General features: G+C 36.4%; 1 protein-coding gene and 1 pseudogene across 2 annotated transcripts in view; one reads left to right on the top strand and one right to left on the bottom strand.

The window, feature by feature from the left end:
- The window catches only part of ADAM32 (ADAM metallopeptidase domain 32), a 203,511-nt gene that overhangs the window by 96,372 nt on the left and 93,991 nt on the right, over positions 1-13,148 (bottom strand). The window contains exon 12 of the mRNA XM_082374769.1: positions 6,283-6,460. Coding sequence (XP_082230895.1) covers positions 6,283-6,460 — 178 coding nt within the window. The remainder of the gene's footprint in view (positions 1-6,282; positions 6,461-13,148) is intronic.
- Positions 8,505-9,814, top strand: LOC309619529 (L-lactate dehydrogenase B chain pseudogene; annotated as a pseudogene). The gene has a single exon. The product of its transcript is annotated as an L-lactate dehydrogenase B chain pseudogene (transcript).

Genomic DNA, 13,148 nt, shown 5'->3' with positions numbered 1-13,148 from the left:
TTGGCTATTTACAATAGCTAAGATATAGAAACAACCCAAATGCCCATCAATGGATTAATGGATAAAAAAGATTTGGTACACATACACAATGGAATGTTATTCTGCCATGAAAATGGAAGCTATCCTCCCATTTTCAACAACATGTGTGGACCTTGAGCACATTATGCTAGTGAGATAAGTCAAACATAGAAAGACAAGAACTGTGTGATATCACTTATATGTGGAATCTTTAAACCTGTGAAAAACAGAGTAAAGTACTGGTTACCAGAGGTTGCAGAGGCAGAGGAGTAAGAGTGATGGTATTTAAGGGTACACACTTGTATCGAGCAATAAATAAGCCACAGAGATCTAGTGCACAATATAATGAATATAGACACTAATATTGTACTGTAATTATGTAATGTAATAAATATCACTACATCAGCAATCATATAATATATAAATGTATCACAGTAACACACTGTACAACTTAAGCTTACAATATTACACTTCAAATTTATTCAATTTAAAAAACTCTTAGTTAACTAGAAATAGAAGGAAATTTCCTCAATATGGTAAAGGGCATCTATTTTTTAAAAAAGCTTATATCTAATATCATATTTAATGGTGAAAGTCAGAAAACTTTCCCCCTAAAAATAAGAACAAAGCAGCACTTCTAATCAACACTAGAATTCAGGAAAGTTCACTGTAATTTTTATACTATTGTTAGTATAAAATTGTTAAATAAAATTGTTAATTTTATTTGTTAAATTTTAATTGTTAATTGTTACACAATTGTTAATACAATTGTGATACAATTGTTAAATAAAAAATTTAAACACTATCAAAACAAGAAATCTATTGAAGAACTAAAGAAGATCGGAATAAGTGGAGAGATACACAATGTGCATCGATTGGCAGACTTAACATTGGTAAGAAAAGTAATTCCCCCCAAATTGATGTATGAATACAATACAATTCGAATCAAAGTCCCTACATTCACATGCCGGTTCTCCAATTTACATGGAAATAAAATGGTCCTAGAATGGTAAAGCTATTTTGGAAAAGAGGACCAAAGTTGGCTGATTTACACACAATGTTTTCAAGACTTACTGAAAAGTACATTAGTTAAGACAGTGTGGAATTGGCATAAGGACAGACAAATAAACAGAAAAGAATTCAGGGAAAGATGCATATATATGGTCGTTTATTATCATAGGAACAGGTGTTAACTGTTCTCCAAATGTTTGGTGAATTCACCTGTGAAGCCATCTGGTCCTGGACATTTTTTGTTGGTAGTTTTTTTTTAATATTATTACTGATTCAATATCATTACTGGCAATTGGTCTGTTCATATTTTCTGTTTCTTCCTGGTTCAGTCTTAGGAGAGTGCACATTTCTAGGAATTTGTACATTTCTTCCATGTTGTCCATTTTACTGGCATATAGTTTGAAGTAATCTCTTATGATCCTTTGAATTTCTGTGGTGTTGGTTGTAGCTTCTCCTTTTTCATTTCTGATTTTATTGATTTGGGTTCTCTCTCTCTTTTTCCTGATGAGTCTGGCTAAAGGTTTATCAATTTTCTTTCTCTTTCTCAAAGAACTACCTCTTAGCTTCATTAATCTATTTTTTTGGTCTCTATTTCATTTATTTCTGCTCTGATTATTATTTCTTTGCTTCTACTAACTTTGGGTTTTGTTTTTTTCTTTTTTTTAGTTACTTTAGGTGTAAGATTAGGTTGTTTATTTGAGATTTTTCTTGTTTCCTGAGGTAAGCTTGTATCACTAAAAAACTTCCCTCATAGTACTGCTTTTGCTTTGTCCCATGGATTTTGGTTCATTGCATTTTGCTTTCATTTGCCTACAGGTATTTTTTAAATTTCTTAATTGATTTCTTCAGTGATACATTGGTTGTTTAGCAGTATATTGTTTAGCCTTGACATATTTCTGTTTTCTACACTTTTTTTCTTGTAGTTGATTCCTAGTCTCATAGCATTCTAGTCAGAAAAGATGTTGGATATGATTTCAATTTTCTTAAATTTACTGAGACTTGTTTGGTGGTCTAACATGTGATCTACCCTGGAGATGTTACAGGGCACCTGAAACAATGTGTATTCTGTTGCTTTGGTGTGGAATGTTCTATATTTACTTCTCTTAATTCCATCTGGTCTGATGTGTCACTTAAGACCAGTCTTTCCTTAATGATTTTCTGTCTGGATGGTCCGTCCATTGATGTAAGTGAGGTGTTAAAGTCCCCTACTATTATTGTGTTACTGTCAATTTCTCCCCTTATGTCTGTTAATATTTGCTTTATGTATTTAGGTGTTCCTATGTTAAATGCATATATATTTATAAATGTTGCATCTTCTTGGATTGATCCCTTAATCATTATATAACGTCCTTTGTCTTACAGTCTTTGTTTTGAAGTCTCTTTTGTCTGACATAAGTATTGCTACCTCAGCTGTCTTCTGATTTCCATTTGCATGGAATACCTTTTCTGATTCCCTCACTTTCAGTCTGCATGTGTCTTTAGATCTGAAATGAGTCTCTTGTAGGCAGTATATATATATGGGTCTTATTGTTTTATCCATTCAGCCATTCTGTTTCTTTTGATTGCAGCATTTAGTACAATTATATTTAAAGTAATTATTGGTAGGTATGTACTTACTGACATTTTGTTAAGTGCAGGATACAAAATCAATATACAGAAATTTGTTGCATTTCTTTACACTAACAATGAATTAACAAAATAGAAATTAAGAAAACAATCCCATTTAGAATTGCATCAAAAAGAATAAAATATCTAGGAACAAAGCTAACTAAGGAGGTAAAAGACCTGTATTTGGCATACCATAAGACACTGATGAAAGAAATTGAAGATGACACAGATGGAAAGATATACAGTGTTCATAGACTGGCAGAATTAATATTGCTAAAATGGCCATAGTACCCAAGGCAATCTATACATTCAATGCAATTCCTATCAAAATATTAATGGCATTTTTCACAGAGCTGTAACAAATAATTCTAAAATTTGTATGGAAACATAAAAGAGTCCAAATAGCCAAAGCAATCTGAAGAAAGAAGAACAGAGCCAGAGGTACCGTACTCCTTGATTTCAAACTATAGTACAAAGAGACAGTCATCAAAACAGTATGATACAGGCACAAAAACAGCTACATAGATCAATGGAACAGAATATAGAGTCCAGAAATAAACCCACACACTTATGGTCAATTAATCTTCAACAAAGGAGGCAAGGATATACAATGGGGAAAAGACAATCTCTTTAATAAGTAGTGCTGGAAATCTGGACAGCTACATTAAAAGAATAAAACTGAAACATTTTCTTAAACCATGTATTAAAATCAACTCAAAATGGATTAAATACATAAATATAAGACCTGAAAACATAAAACTCCTAGAAGAAAACACAGGCAGAACACTCTGACATGAACTGCAACAATATTTTTTGGATCTGTCTCTTAAGGCAAAGGAAACAAAAATAAACAGATGGGACCTAATTAAACTTAAAAGCTTTTGTGCAGCACAGGAAACCACTGACCAAAGCAAAAAACAACTTACTGAATTTGAGAAAATGTTTGCAAATAATATGCCTGATAAGGAGTTAATATCCAAAATATATAAACAGCTCATACAACTCAATATCCACAAAACAAATAACCTGATTTAAAAATGGGCAGGAGACCTGAATACACATTTTTCCAAAGAAAACATACAGATGGCCAATAGGCACATGAAAAGATGCTAACAACACTAATCATTAGGGAAATGCAAATCAAAACCACGATGAGATGTCAACTCATATGTGTCAGAATCGCTATCATCAAAATGATCACAAATAGGGCTTCCCTGGTGGCGCAGTGGTTAAGAATCTGCCTGCCAATGCAGGGGGCACGGGTTCGAGTCCTGGTCTGGGAAGATCCCACATGCCGCGGAGCAACTAAGCCCGTGAGCCACAACTACTGAGCCTGCGCGTCTGGAGCCTGTGCTCCGCAACGGGAGAGGCCGCAACAGTGAGAGGCCCGCACACCGCGATGAAGAGTGGCCCCCGCTTGCCGCAACTAGAGAAAGCCCTCACACAGAAACGAAGACCCAACACAGCCGAAAAAAAAAAAAAAAAAAAAAAAGATCACAAATAACAAATGTTGGTAAGTAAGTGGAGAAAAGAGAACCATTGTACAGTTTCCCACTATGAAAAACAGTATGGAGGTTCCTCAAAAAAAAACACTAAAAATCAAGCTACCATATGATCCAGCAATTCCACTCCTGAATATATATCCAAAGAAAACAAAAACATTAATTCAAAAATACACATGCACCCCAATGTTCATAGCAGCATTATTTACAATTGCCAAGATGTGGAAGCAACATAAGTGTCCATCAACAGATGAATGGATAAAGAAGATGTGGTATACATATACAATAGGATATTACTTGGCCATAAAAAAGAATAAAATTTTGCCATTTGCAACTACGTAGATGGACCTAGAGGGTATTATGCTTAGTGAAATAAGTCAGACAGACAAAGACAAGTACTCTATGTTATCACTTATATGTGGAATATAAAAAATAAAACAAATGAATGAATATGACAAAGCAGAAACAGATTCCCAGATATAGAGGTCAAACTACTGGTTACCAGTGGGGAAAGGGAAGAGGGGGAAGATGGGGTAGGGAATTAAGAGGTACAAACTACTATGTATAAAATAAATAAGCTCCAAAAATACATTGTACAGCACAGGGAAATATAGCCCTTTTTAAAATAACAACTGTAAATGAAGTACAGTCTATAAAAATATTTAATCACTATGTTGTATGCCTAAAACTAATATAATATTTTAAATCATTGATACTCAATAAAAGAAAAAGATATATGCACCCATATGTTCACTGCAGCATTATTTACAATAACTAAGATATGGAAGCAAACTAGGTACCTATCAATAGATAAATGCATAAAGAAGATGTGGTACATATATACAATGGAATATTACTCAGCCATAAAAAAAAGAATGAAATTTTACCATTTGTGAAAACACAGATGGACCTAGAGGGTATTATGTTAAGTGAAATAAGTCAGACAGAGATAGACAAATACCTATGATTTCACTTTTATGTGGAATCTAAAAATATAACAAATGAACAAACATAGCAAGACAGAAACAGAGTTATAGATACAAAGAACAAACAGGTGGTTGCCAGAGGGAAGGGGTTTGGGGGGAGAAAAGAAATAGGTGAGGGAGATTAAGAGGTACAAAATTCTAGTTGCAAAATAAATGAGTCATGAGTATAATATGTACAGTATGGGGAACATAGTCAATAACTATGTAATAACTTTATATGGTGACATATCATAACTAGACTTATCAAGATGATCATTTTGAAATGTATAGAATATTGATTCACTATGTTGTGTAACAGGAATTAACACAGTGTTGTAGGTCAATTTAAAAAATGAAAAAACATCTCTATCTGAATTGTACCAATGCTTGTGTACATTTACAAAAATTCATCCACCTGTATACTTATATTTGTTGTATTTTACTGTATGCAGATGATGCCTCCAAGAAAACTGATTTAAAAATAGATGAAGAGTAAAAAGGGAGGACTTGTTCTACCAAATGGTGAAACATAATATAAAGGCACAGTATTAAAACAATGTGATATGAGTACAAATTTGTTCTGACCCATGCATGTATCCAATCCTAATATCATTTCTATCTTATGATCATGAACATTTATGATATTTGCAGTACTGCTGCAAAAACTGAACTGTCTAGAAGCATTACACCCTGGACCTTTTACATTCATTATATTTTCTCTAGGGCTTCTCTATCAAGTGAGTAATCAAAATCACCCAATGTTCAGACTGTAACTTTAACAGTCTTCCCTCCCCATACTGCTGATTCCATTGTGAGGCAATACCCTAAAGGGTACTTGATGGTCTGCTCCCACATTAATCTTCAATAAGACACTTATCAAATGTCCAAAGGTTAAGCACAGGTTTGAAAGATTTTACGTATTTAGTCTGGAACCAAAAGCTCATTGTAGACTTCCCTTTTTTCCTGTCAGCAATAATTTTTTGGGAATATTCTTATATTTGTCCAAAAATCTTCAACCTATTAAATCTAGATGGTATATTCTTGTATGTATTTCAACCTTGATTTCATTACTGCCAATATTTTGCACAGTACTCAGTCATATTTGAGATATATAACATTTATGACAAAGAGTTGAACTAAAACAATAAATTTATCAATTTTCCAATTATCAGACTTACTTCCTCAGTACCACAGTCACAGATTTCATTTCCCTCCACTCTGCCGTTCCCACAGATTGCTGCCGGAGCCCTCTGCATTTGTGGCTTATTCTGAAGACATTGGGCACCCATATTTGAAATGAAATTTTCAAAGTCACTCAAACTGCAACTGCTAAAAGTCTTCACACCACTGGATTGCCTAAAGATGAATCCATATAATGTCATGGCAGTATACTTCTGAAAACACAATTCTATATTATATAAGTTAATTTCAAAATGTTAAATTCAAGAGGTAATGATAAATGTTCATAACAAGCGCTCAGAGGCCAAAGTCATTCCGCAGGAGGTCATGTGATTTCATTCACTGGAATACATATCTTCTTAAAACAAAATTAAGTTCAATAGGCAAAACTAAACAACCCAACTAGAAAATGGGCAAAGGATTTGGATAGACATTTCCCCAAAGAAGACACATATAAATAACCAACAGGTATATTAAAAGGTTACCAATATAACTAATCATCAGGGAAATGCAAAAAAAAAAAAAAAAAAAAAGACCTCACACCTGTTAAGATGGCTATGATTCTTTAAAAAATAGATAAACAGTGCTGTCGAGGATGTGGAGAAATTGGAACCCTAGTACATTGTTTATGGAAATGTAAATTGGTCCAGGCTCTTTTGAAAACAGGTGTGAGGTTCCTCAAAAAATTAAAACTAGAACTACCATATGATCCAGCAATCCTACTTCTGGGTATATATCCAAAACTATTGAAATCAGGATATGTAAGTTATATCTGCACTCCCATGTTTATTGCAGCAATATTCACGATAGCAAAGATATGGAGTCAACCTAAATGTCCACTGAAAGATGAATGGATAAAGAAAATGTGGTACATATCTGCAATGGAATATTATTCAGCCTTAAAAAAAAAGAAGCAAGTCCTGACATATGCAACAACACAGAAAAACCTCGAGGACATTATGCTAAGTGAAATAAGCTAGTCACAGAAAGTGAAATACTTCACGCTTTCACTTATATGAGATACTTAAAACAGTCAAACCCATAGATGCAGAGTTACCACGGGGCTAGGAGGAGGGGGAAATGGGGAGCTGTAAAATGGGTATAAAGTTTCAGTTATACAAGATGAATAAATTATAGAGATCTGCTGTTCAACATAGTGCCTGTAGTTAAGTAATAAATTTAAAATTGGTTAAGAGAATTCCTGTTGAGTATTTCAACTACAATAAAAAAAATTACCGACAGATTAGAGAATGACCAAGATGTTGGAGTAGGAAGACTCTAGGCTCACCTCCTCCCATGGGCACATCAAATTTACAACTATTTACAGAGCAATTATTGATGAGAAAGACTAGAAGAGTAGCAGAAAAGATCTTCTACAACTAAAGATATGAAGATGGAACCACAAGTAGATGGGTGGGAAGGGTGGAGACGTGGTAAAGGCAAGACCCATACCCCTGGGTGGGTGACCCACCAGTGAGCCAGTTCTAGCCTCCCTGAGACCAGCCTCCCCCACCAGCCAGCTCAACACTCGCACAACCTCTCCCACCAGCCCTGGTATCCCCTGGACTCTGGCCCCACCAACCAGTGGGCAGACACCAGCCCCACCAGGACCATCAGAGCCCTGCAGCCTGCCATGTCAGGACCCAGTTGACCCGCCAGCAGGCCAGCACCAGCCCCAGGACCCTCTGAGCTACACGAGTAGATTAACACCAGCTCTGGGACACCTCGGACCCCTTCATCAGCCAACCTGGGATCCAGCCCTGCTTACTAGCAGGCTGTCAACAGCTTTGGACACACTGGACCATGCAGTAAGCCATGTCAGGAACTGGTCCCACCCACCAGCAGACTGATACTAGATCCAGGACCCCTGGCCCCACAGCCACCCACCCCAATCCCAGGTCCACCCACCACTGGGCCAGCACTAGCCCCAGGACCCCAAGGGTTTCCACAGTCAGCCACCTTGTGACACAGCTCCACCCACCAGTGGCCAGCAGCCTCCGAACAAGGCAGGGACTGGCAACCAACTGGACAGGGGACCAGTCCAGCCAAGTCTACCAGACCAACCACAGTAGTCAGCCCATCACAATAGAAGGACCCTCACAGTCCTCTTAGGGGGACCACTAGAGCATATAGCTCTGGGACCAGAGAGGAATGTGCTGCTGTGACGCATAGGACATCTACAAAAGGTCACTTCTCCAAGTTTGGGAAACAACCAAATACCAGATACACAGAAATAAAAACAGCAAATTAGGTGCGACCCTTACCACCGTCTCGAGAACTTTCTCTCCCCTGGGCACAATGGCAACTCTTAAGGAAAAACTGATTGCACCAGTTGCAGATGAAGAGGCAACGGTCCCAAACAATAAGATCACTGTAGTGGGTGTTGGACAAGTTGGTATGGCATGTGCCATCAGCATTCTGGGAAAGTCTCTGACTGATGAGCTTGCTCTTGTGGATGTTTTGGAAGATAAACTCAAAGGAGAAATGATGGACCTGCAGCATGGGAGCTTATTCCTTCAGACACCAAAAATTGTGGCAGACAAAGATTACTCTGTGACCGCCAATTCCAAGATCGTGGTGGTAACTGCAGGAGTTCGCCAGCAAGAGGGGGAAAGTCGTCTGAATCTGGTGCAGAGGAATGTTAATGTCTTCAAGTTCATCATTCCTCAGATCGTCAAGTACAGTCCTGACTGCATCATAATTGTGGTTTCTAACCCAGTGGATATTCTCACATATGTTACCTGGAAACTAAGTGGATTACCCAAGCACCATGTGATTGGAAGTGGATGTAATCTGGACTCTGCTAGATATCGCTATCTTATGGCTGAAAAACTTGGCATTCATCCCAGCAGCTGCCACGGATGGATTTTGGGAGGACATGGTGACTCAAGTGTGGCTGTGTGGAGTGGGGTGAATGTGGCAGGTGTTTCTCTCCAGGAACTGAATCCAGAAATGGGAACGGACAATGATAGTAAAAATTGGAAGAAAGTGCACAAGATGGTGGTTGAAAGTGCCTATGAAGTCATCAAGCTAAAAGGATACACCAACTGGGCTACTGGATTAAGTGTGGCTGATCTTATTGAATCTATGTTGAAAAACCTATCCAGGATTCACCCAGTGTCAACAATGGTGAAGGGGATGTATGCAATTGAGAATGAAGTCTTCTTGAGCCTTCCATGTATCCTGAATGCTCGGGGGTTAACCAGTGTTATCAGCCAGAAGCTGAAGGATGATGAGGTTGCACAACTCAAGAAAAGTGCAGACACCCTCTGGGACATCCAGAAGGACCTAAAGGACCTGTGACTTCTGGCTGCTAGGCTGCAGAAACTTAAAACTACAGTGTGATTAACCACGAGCCTTTAGTTTTCATCCCTGTATGTGGAGCACAGTCTACTCTTATCTTCCTAAGTATGTGAATCTGGGCTCCCAGAATCAAAGCCCAAGCTTGGTTTAATGCTTGCAAGATGAGTCCTTGAACAAATAAAATTAACTATAGTAGTGTGAAAAAAAAAAAAAAAAAAAAACAGCAAATTAGGCAACATGAGGCAACAGAGGAATACGGTCCAAATGAAGGAAAAAGATAAAACCCCAAAAGAAGAACTGAGTGAAGTGGAGACAAGCAATCTACTTGATATAGAGTTCAAGGTAACAATCATAAAGATGCTCAAAAAATTCGGGAGAAGAATGGATGAACAGAGTGAGACATGAACAAAGAGTTAGAAAATTCAAAGCAACAAAGAGAGATGAAGAATACAATACTTGAAATAAGAAATCTACCACAAGGAATCAACAATAGATTAGATGATACAGAGGAACAAATCAGTGAGCTAGAATAGAGTAGTGAAAAATCACTGAAGCTGAACAGGAAAAAGAAACATGTATAAAAAGAAATGAGGACAGCTTAAGAGACCTCTGGGACGATATCAAGCATACTAACAGTCACATTATAGTAGTCCCGGAAAGAGAAGATAGAGAGAAAATGGGGCAGAGAACATATTGTATTTGAAGACATAATAGCTGAAGACTTCCCTAACTTGGGAAAGGAAACAGACATCCAGGTACAGGAGTTACAGAGAGTCCCAAAGAGGATCAACCCAAAGAGGAACACACCAAGACACACTGTAGTGAAAGTGACAAAAATTAAAGATAAAGACAGAATATTAAAAGCAGCAAGGAAAAAGCAACAAGTTACATACAAGGAAACTCCCATAAGGCTATCATCTGACTTTATAGCAGAAACTCTGCAGGCCAGAAGAGAGTGGCACCGTATATTTAAAGTGATGAAAGGAAGAAAAACTACAACCAAGAATACTCTAGCTGGCAAGGCTTTCATTCAGATTTGATGGCAAGATCAAAAGTTTTACAGACAAGCAAATGCTAATAAGAGTACCACCAAACCAGCTTTACAAGAAATGTTAAAGGGACTTCTCTATGTGAAAAAGAAAAGGCCAAAACTAGAAACATGAAAATTACAAAAGAAAAAATCTTATAGGGAAATGCAAATATACAATAAAGGTAATAAATCAACAGCTTATAAATCTAGTAGGAAGGTTAAAAGACAAAAGTAGTAAAATCATCTACATCTACAATAAGTAGTTAAGGAATACACAAACAAAAAGGTGATGTCGAAAACAGTAAACATTGGGGGTGGGAAGTAAAAATGCAGGGTTGTTAAAACGTGTTTGAACTTAAGAGATCAGCAACTTAAAACAAGCATATATATATATTGCTATACACAAACCTCATGGTAACGACAAACCAAGAATCTATAGTAGATATACACACAAAAAAGAGAAAGGCATCCAAACATAACACCAAATGTAGGCATCAAATCATAAGAAAACAGAAAAAAGGAAGAGGACCTCAACAAAAAAGAACTACAAAAACAACTCCGAAACAATTAACAAAATGGGAATAAGTACATACATATCAATAATTAATTTAAATGTAAATGGACTAAATGCTCCAATCAAAGGCACAGAGTGGCTGAATGGATACAAAAACAACACCCATACATATGCTTCCTACAAGAGACTCATTTCAGATCTAAACATATGACAAATCCACAGCTAATATCATACTCAAATGTGAAAAGCTGAAAGCATTTCCTCCAAGATCAGGAATAAGACAAGGATTTCCACTCTCACCAATTTTATTCAACATAGTATTGGAAGTCCTAGCCGCAGCAATCAGACTAGAAAAATAAATAAAAGGAATCCAAATTGGAAACAAAGAAAGAAAACTGTCACTTTTTGCAGATGACATGATACTATATATAGAAAATCCTAAAGACACCACCAAAAAGCTACTAGAACTGATCAATGAATTCAGTAAATGTGCAGGATACAAAATTAACATACAGAAATGTGACACATTTCTATACATTAACAACAAACTATCAGAAAGAGAAATTAAGGAAACAATCCCATTAACAATTGCTGTTAAAATGATCATACTACCCAAGGAAATCTACAGATTCAATGCAATTTCTATCAAAATATTAATGCCATTTTTCACAGAGCTAAAACAAATAATTATAAAATTTGTACGGAAGCACAACAGACTCCAAATAGCCACAGAAATCTTGAAAAAGAACAGAGTTGGAGGTATCACACTCCCTGATTTCAAACTATGGTACAAAGTGCCAGTCATCAAACAAGTATGGTACTGGCACAAAAACAGACACATGGATAAGTGGAACAGAACAGAAAGCCCAGAAATAAACTCACACACTTATGGTCAATTAATCTATGACAAAGAAGGCAAGAATATAAAATGGAGAAAAGACAGCCTGTTCAATAAATTGTGCTGGGAAAACTGGACAGCTACATGCAAAAGAAACAAACTAGACTACTCTCTCACACTGTGTAGAAAAATAAATTCAAAATGGATTAAAGACTTAAATGTAAGATCTTAAACCATAAAACATCTAGAAGTAAACACGCAGTAAGCTCTTTAGACATTGATCTTAGTAATATTTTTTTGTATCTGTCTCTTCAGGCAAGGGAAACAAAAGCAAAAATAAATAAATGGGACTGCATCAAACTGAAAAGCTTTTGTACAGTGAAGGAAACTATCAACAAAATGAAATGGTGGCCTATTGAATGGGAGAAGATACTTGCAAATGACATAGCTAATAACAGGTTGATATTTAAAATATACATGGAACTCATACAATTCAACATCAATAAAACAACCCAACTGAAAAAGTGTGTAGAGGACCTGAATAGACCTTTTCCAAAGAAGACATACAGATGGCCAACAGGCATATGAAAATATGCTCAACATCACTAGTCATTACGGAAACTGAATCACAAGAAGATACTACCTCACACCTGTCAGAAGGGTTATTACCAAAAAAGACAACAAATAGCAAGTGTTGGTGAGGATGTGGAGAAAAGGAAACCCTCATGCACTGTTGGTGGGAATGTAAATTGGTACAGTCACTATGAAAAACAGTATGGAGATTCTTCAAAATTTCAAAACAGAACTACCATATGATTTGTCAATCCCACTCCTGTGTATTTATCTGAAGAAACAAAAATGCAAATTAGAAAAGATACATGCATCCCTATGTTCATTAGAGCATTATTTACAATAGTTAAGGTATGGAAGCAACCTAAGTGCCCATCAATAGATTAATGGGAATAGAAGATGTGGTGTATATATATATATATATATATATATGTATATACATATATATGTACACATATATATATACACACACACACATATACAGTGGAAAATAGCCATAAAAAAGAATGAAAGCTTGCCATTTGTGATAACATGGATGGAACTAGGGGGCATTATGCTAAGTGAAAGAAGTCAGGCAGAGAAAGATAAATACTGTATGATTTCACTTATA

This window comes from Balaenoptera borealis (assembly GCF_965194805.1).
Source record: "Balaenoptera borealis genome assembly, chromosome: 21".
Lineage (NCBI taxonomy): Eukaryota > Metazoa > Chordata > Mammalia > Artiodactyla > Balaenopteridae > Balaenoptera > Balaenoptera borealis.
Note: the sequence above shows the minus strand (reverse complement) of the source record. Positions and strands in the feature narration are given on the sequence as shown.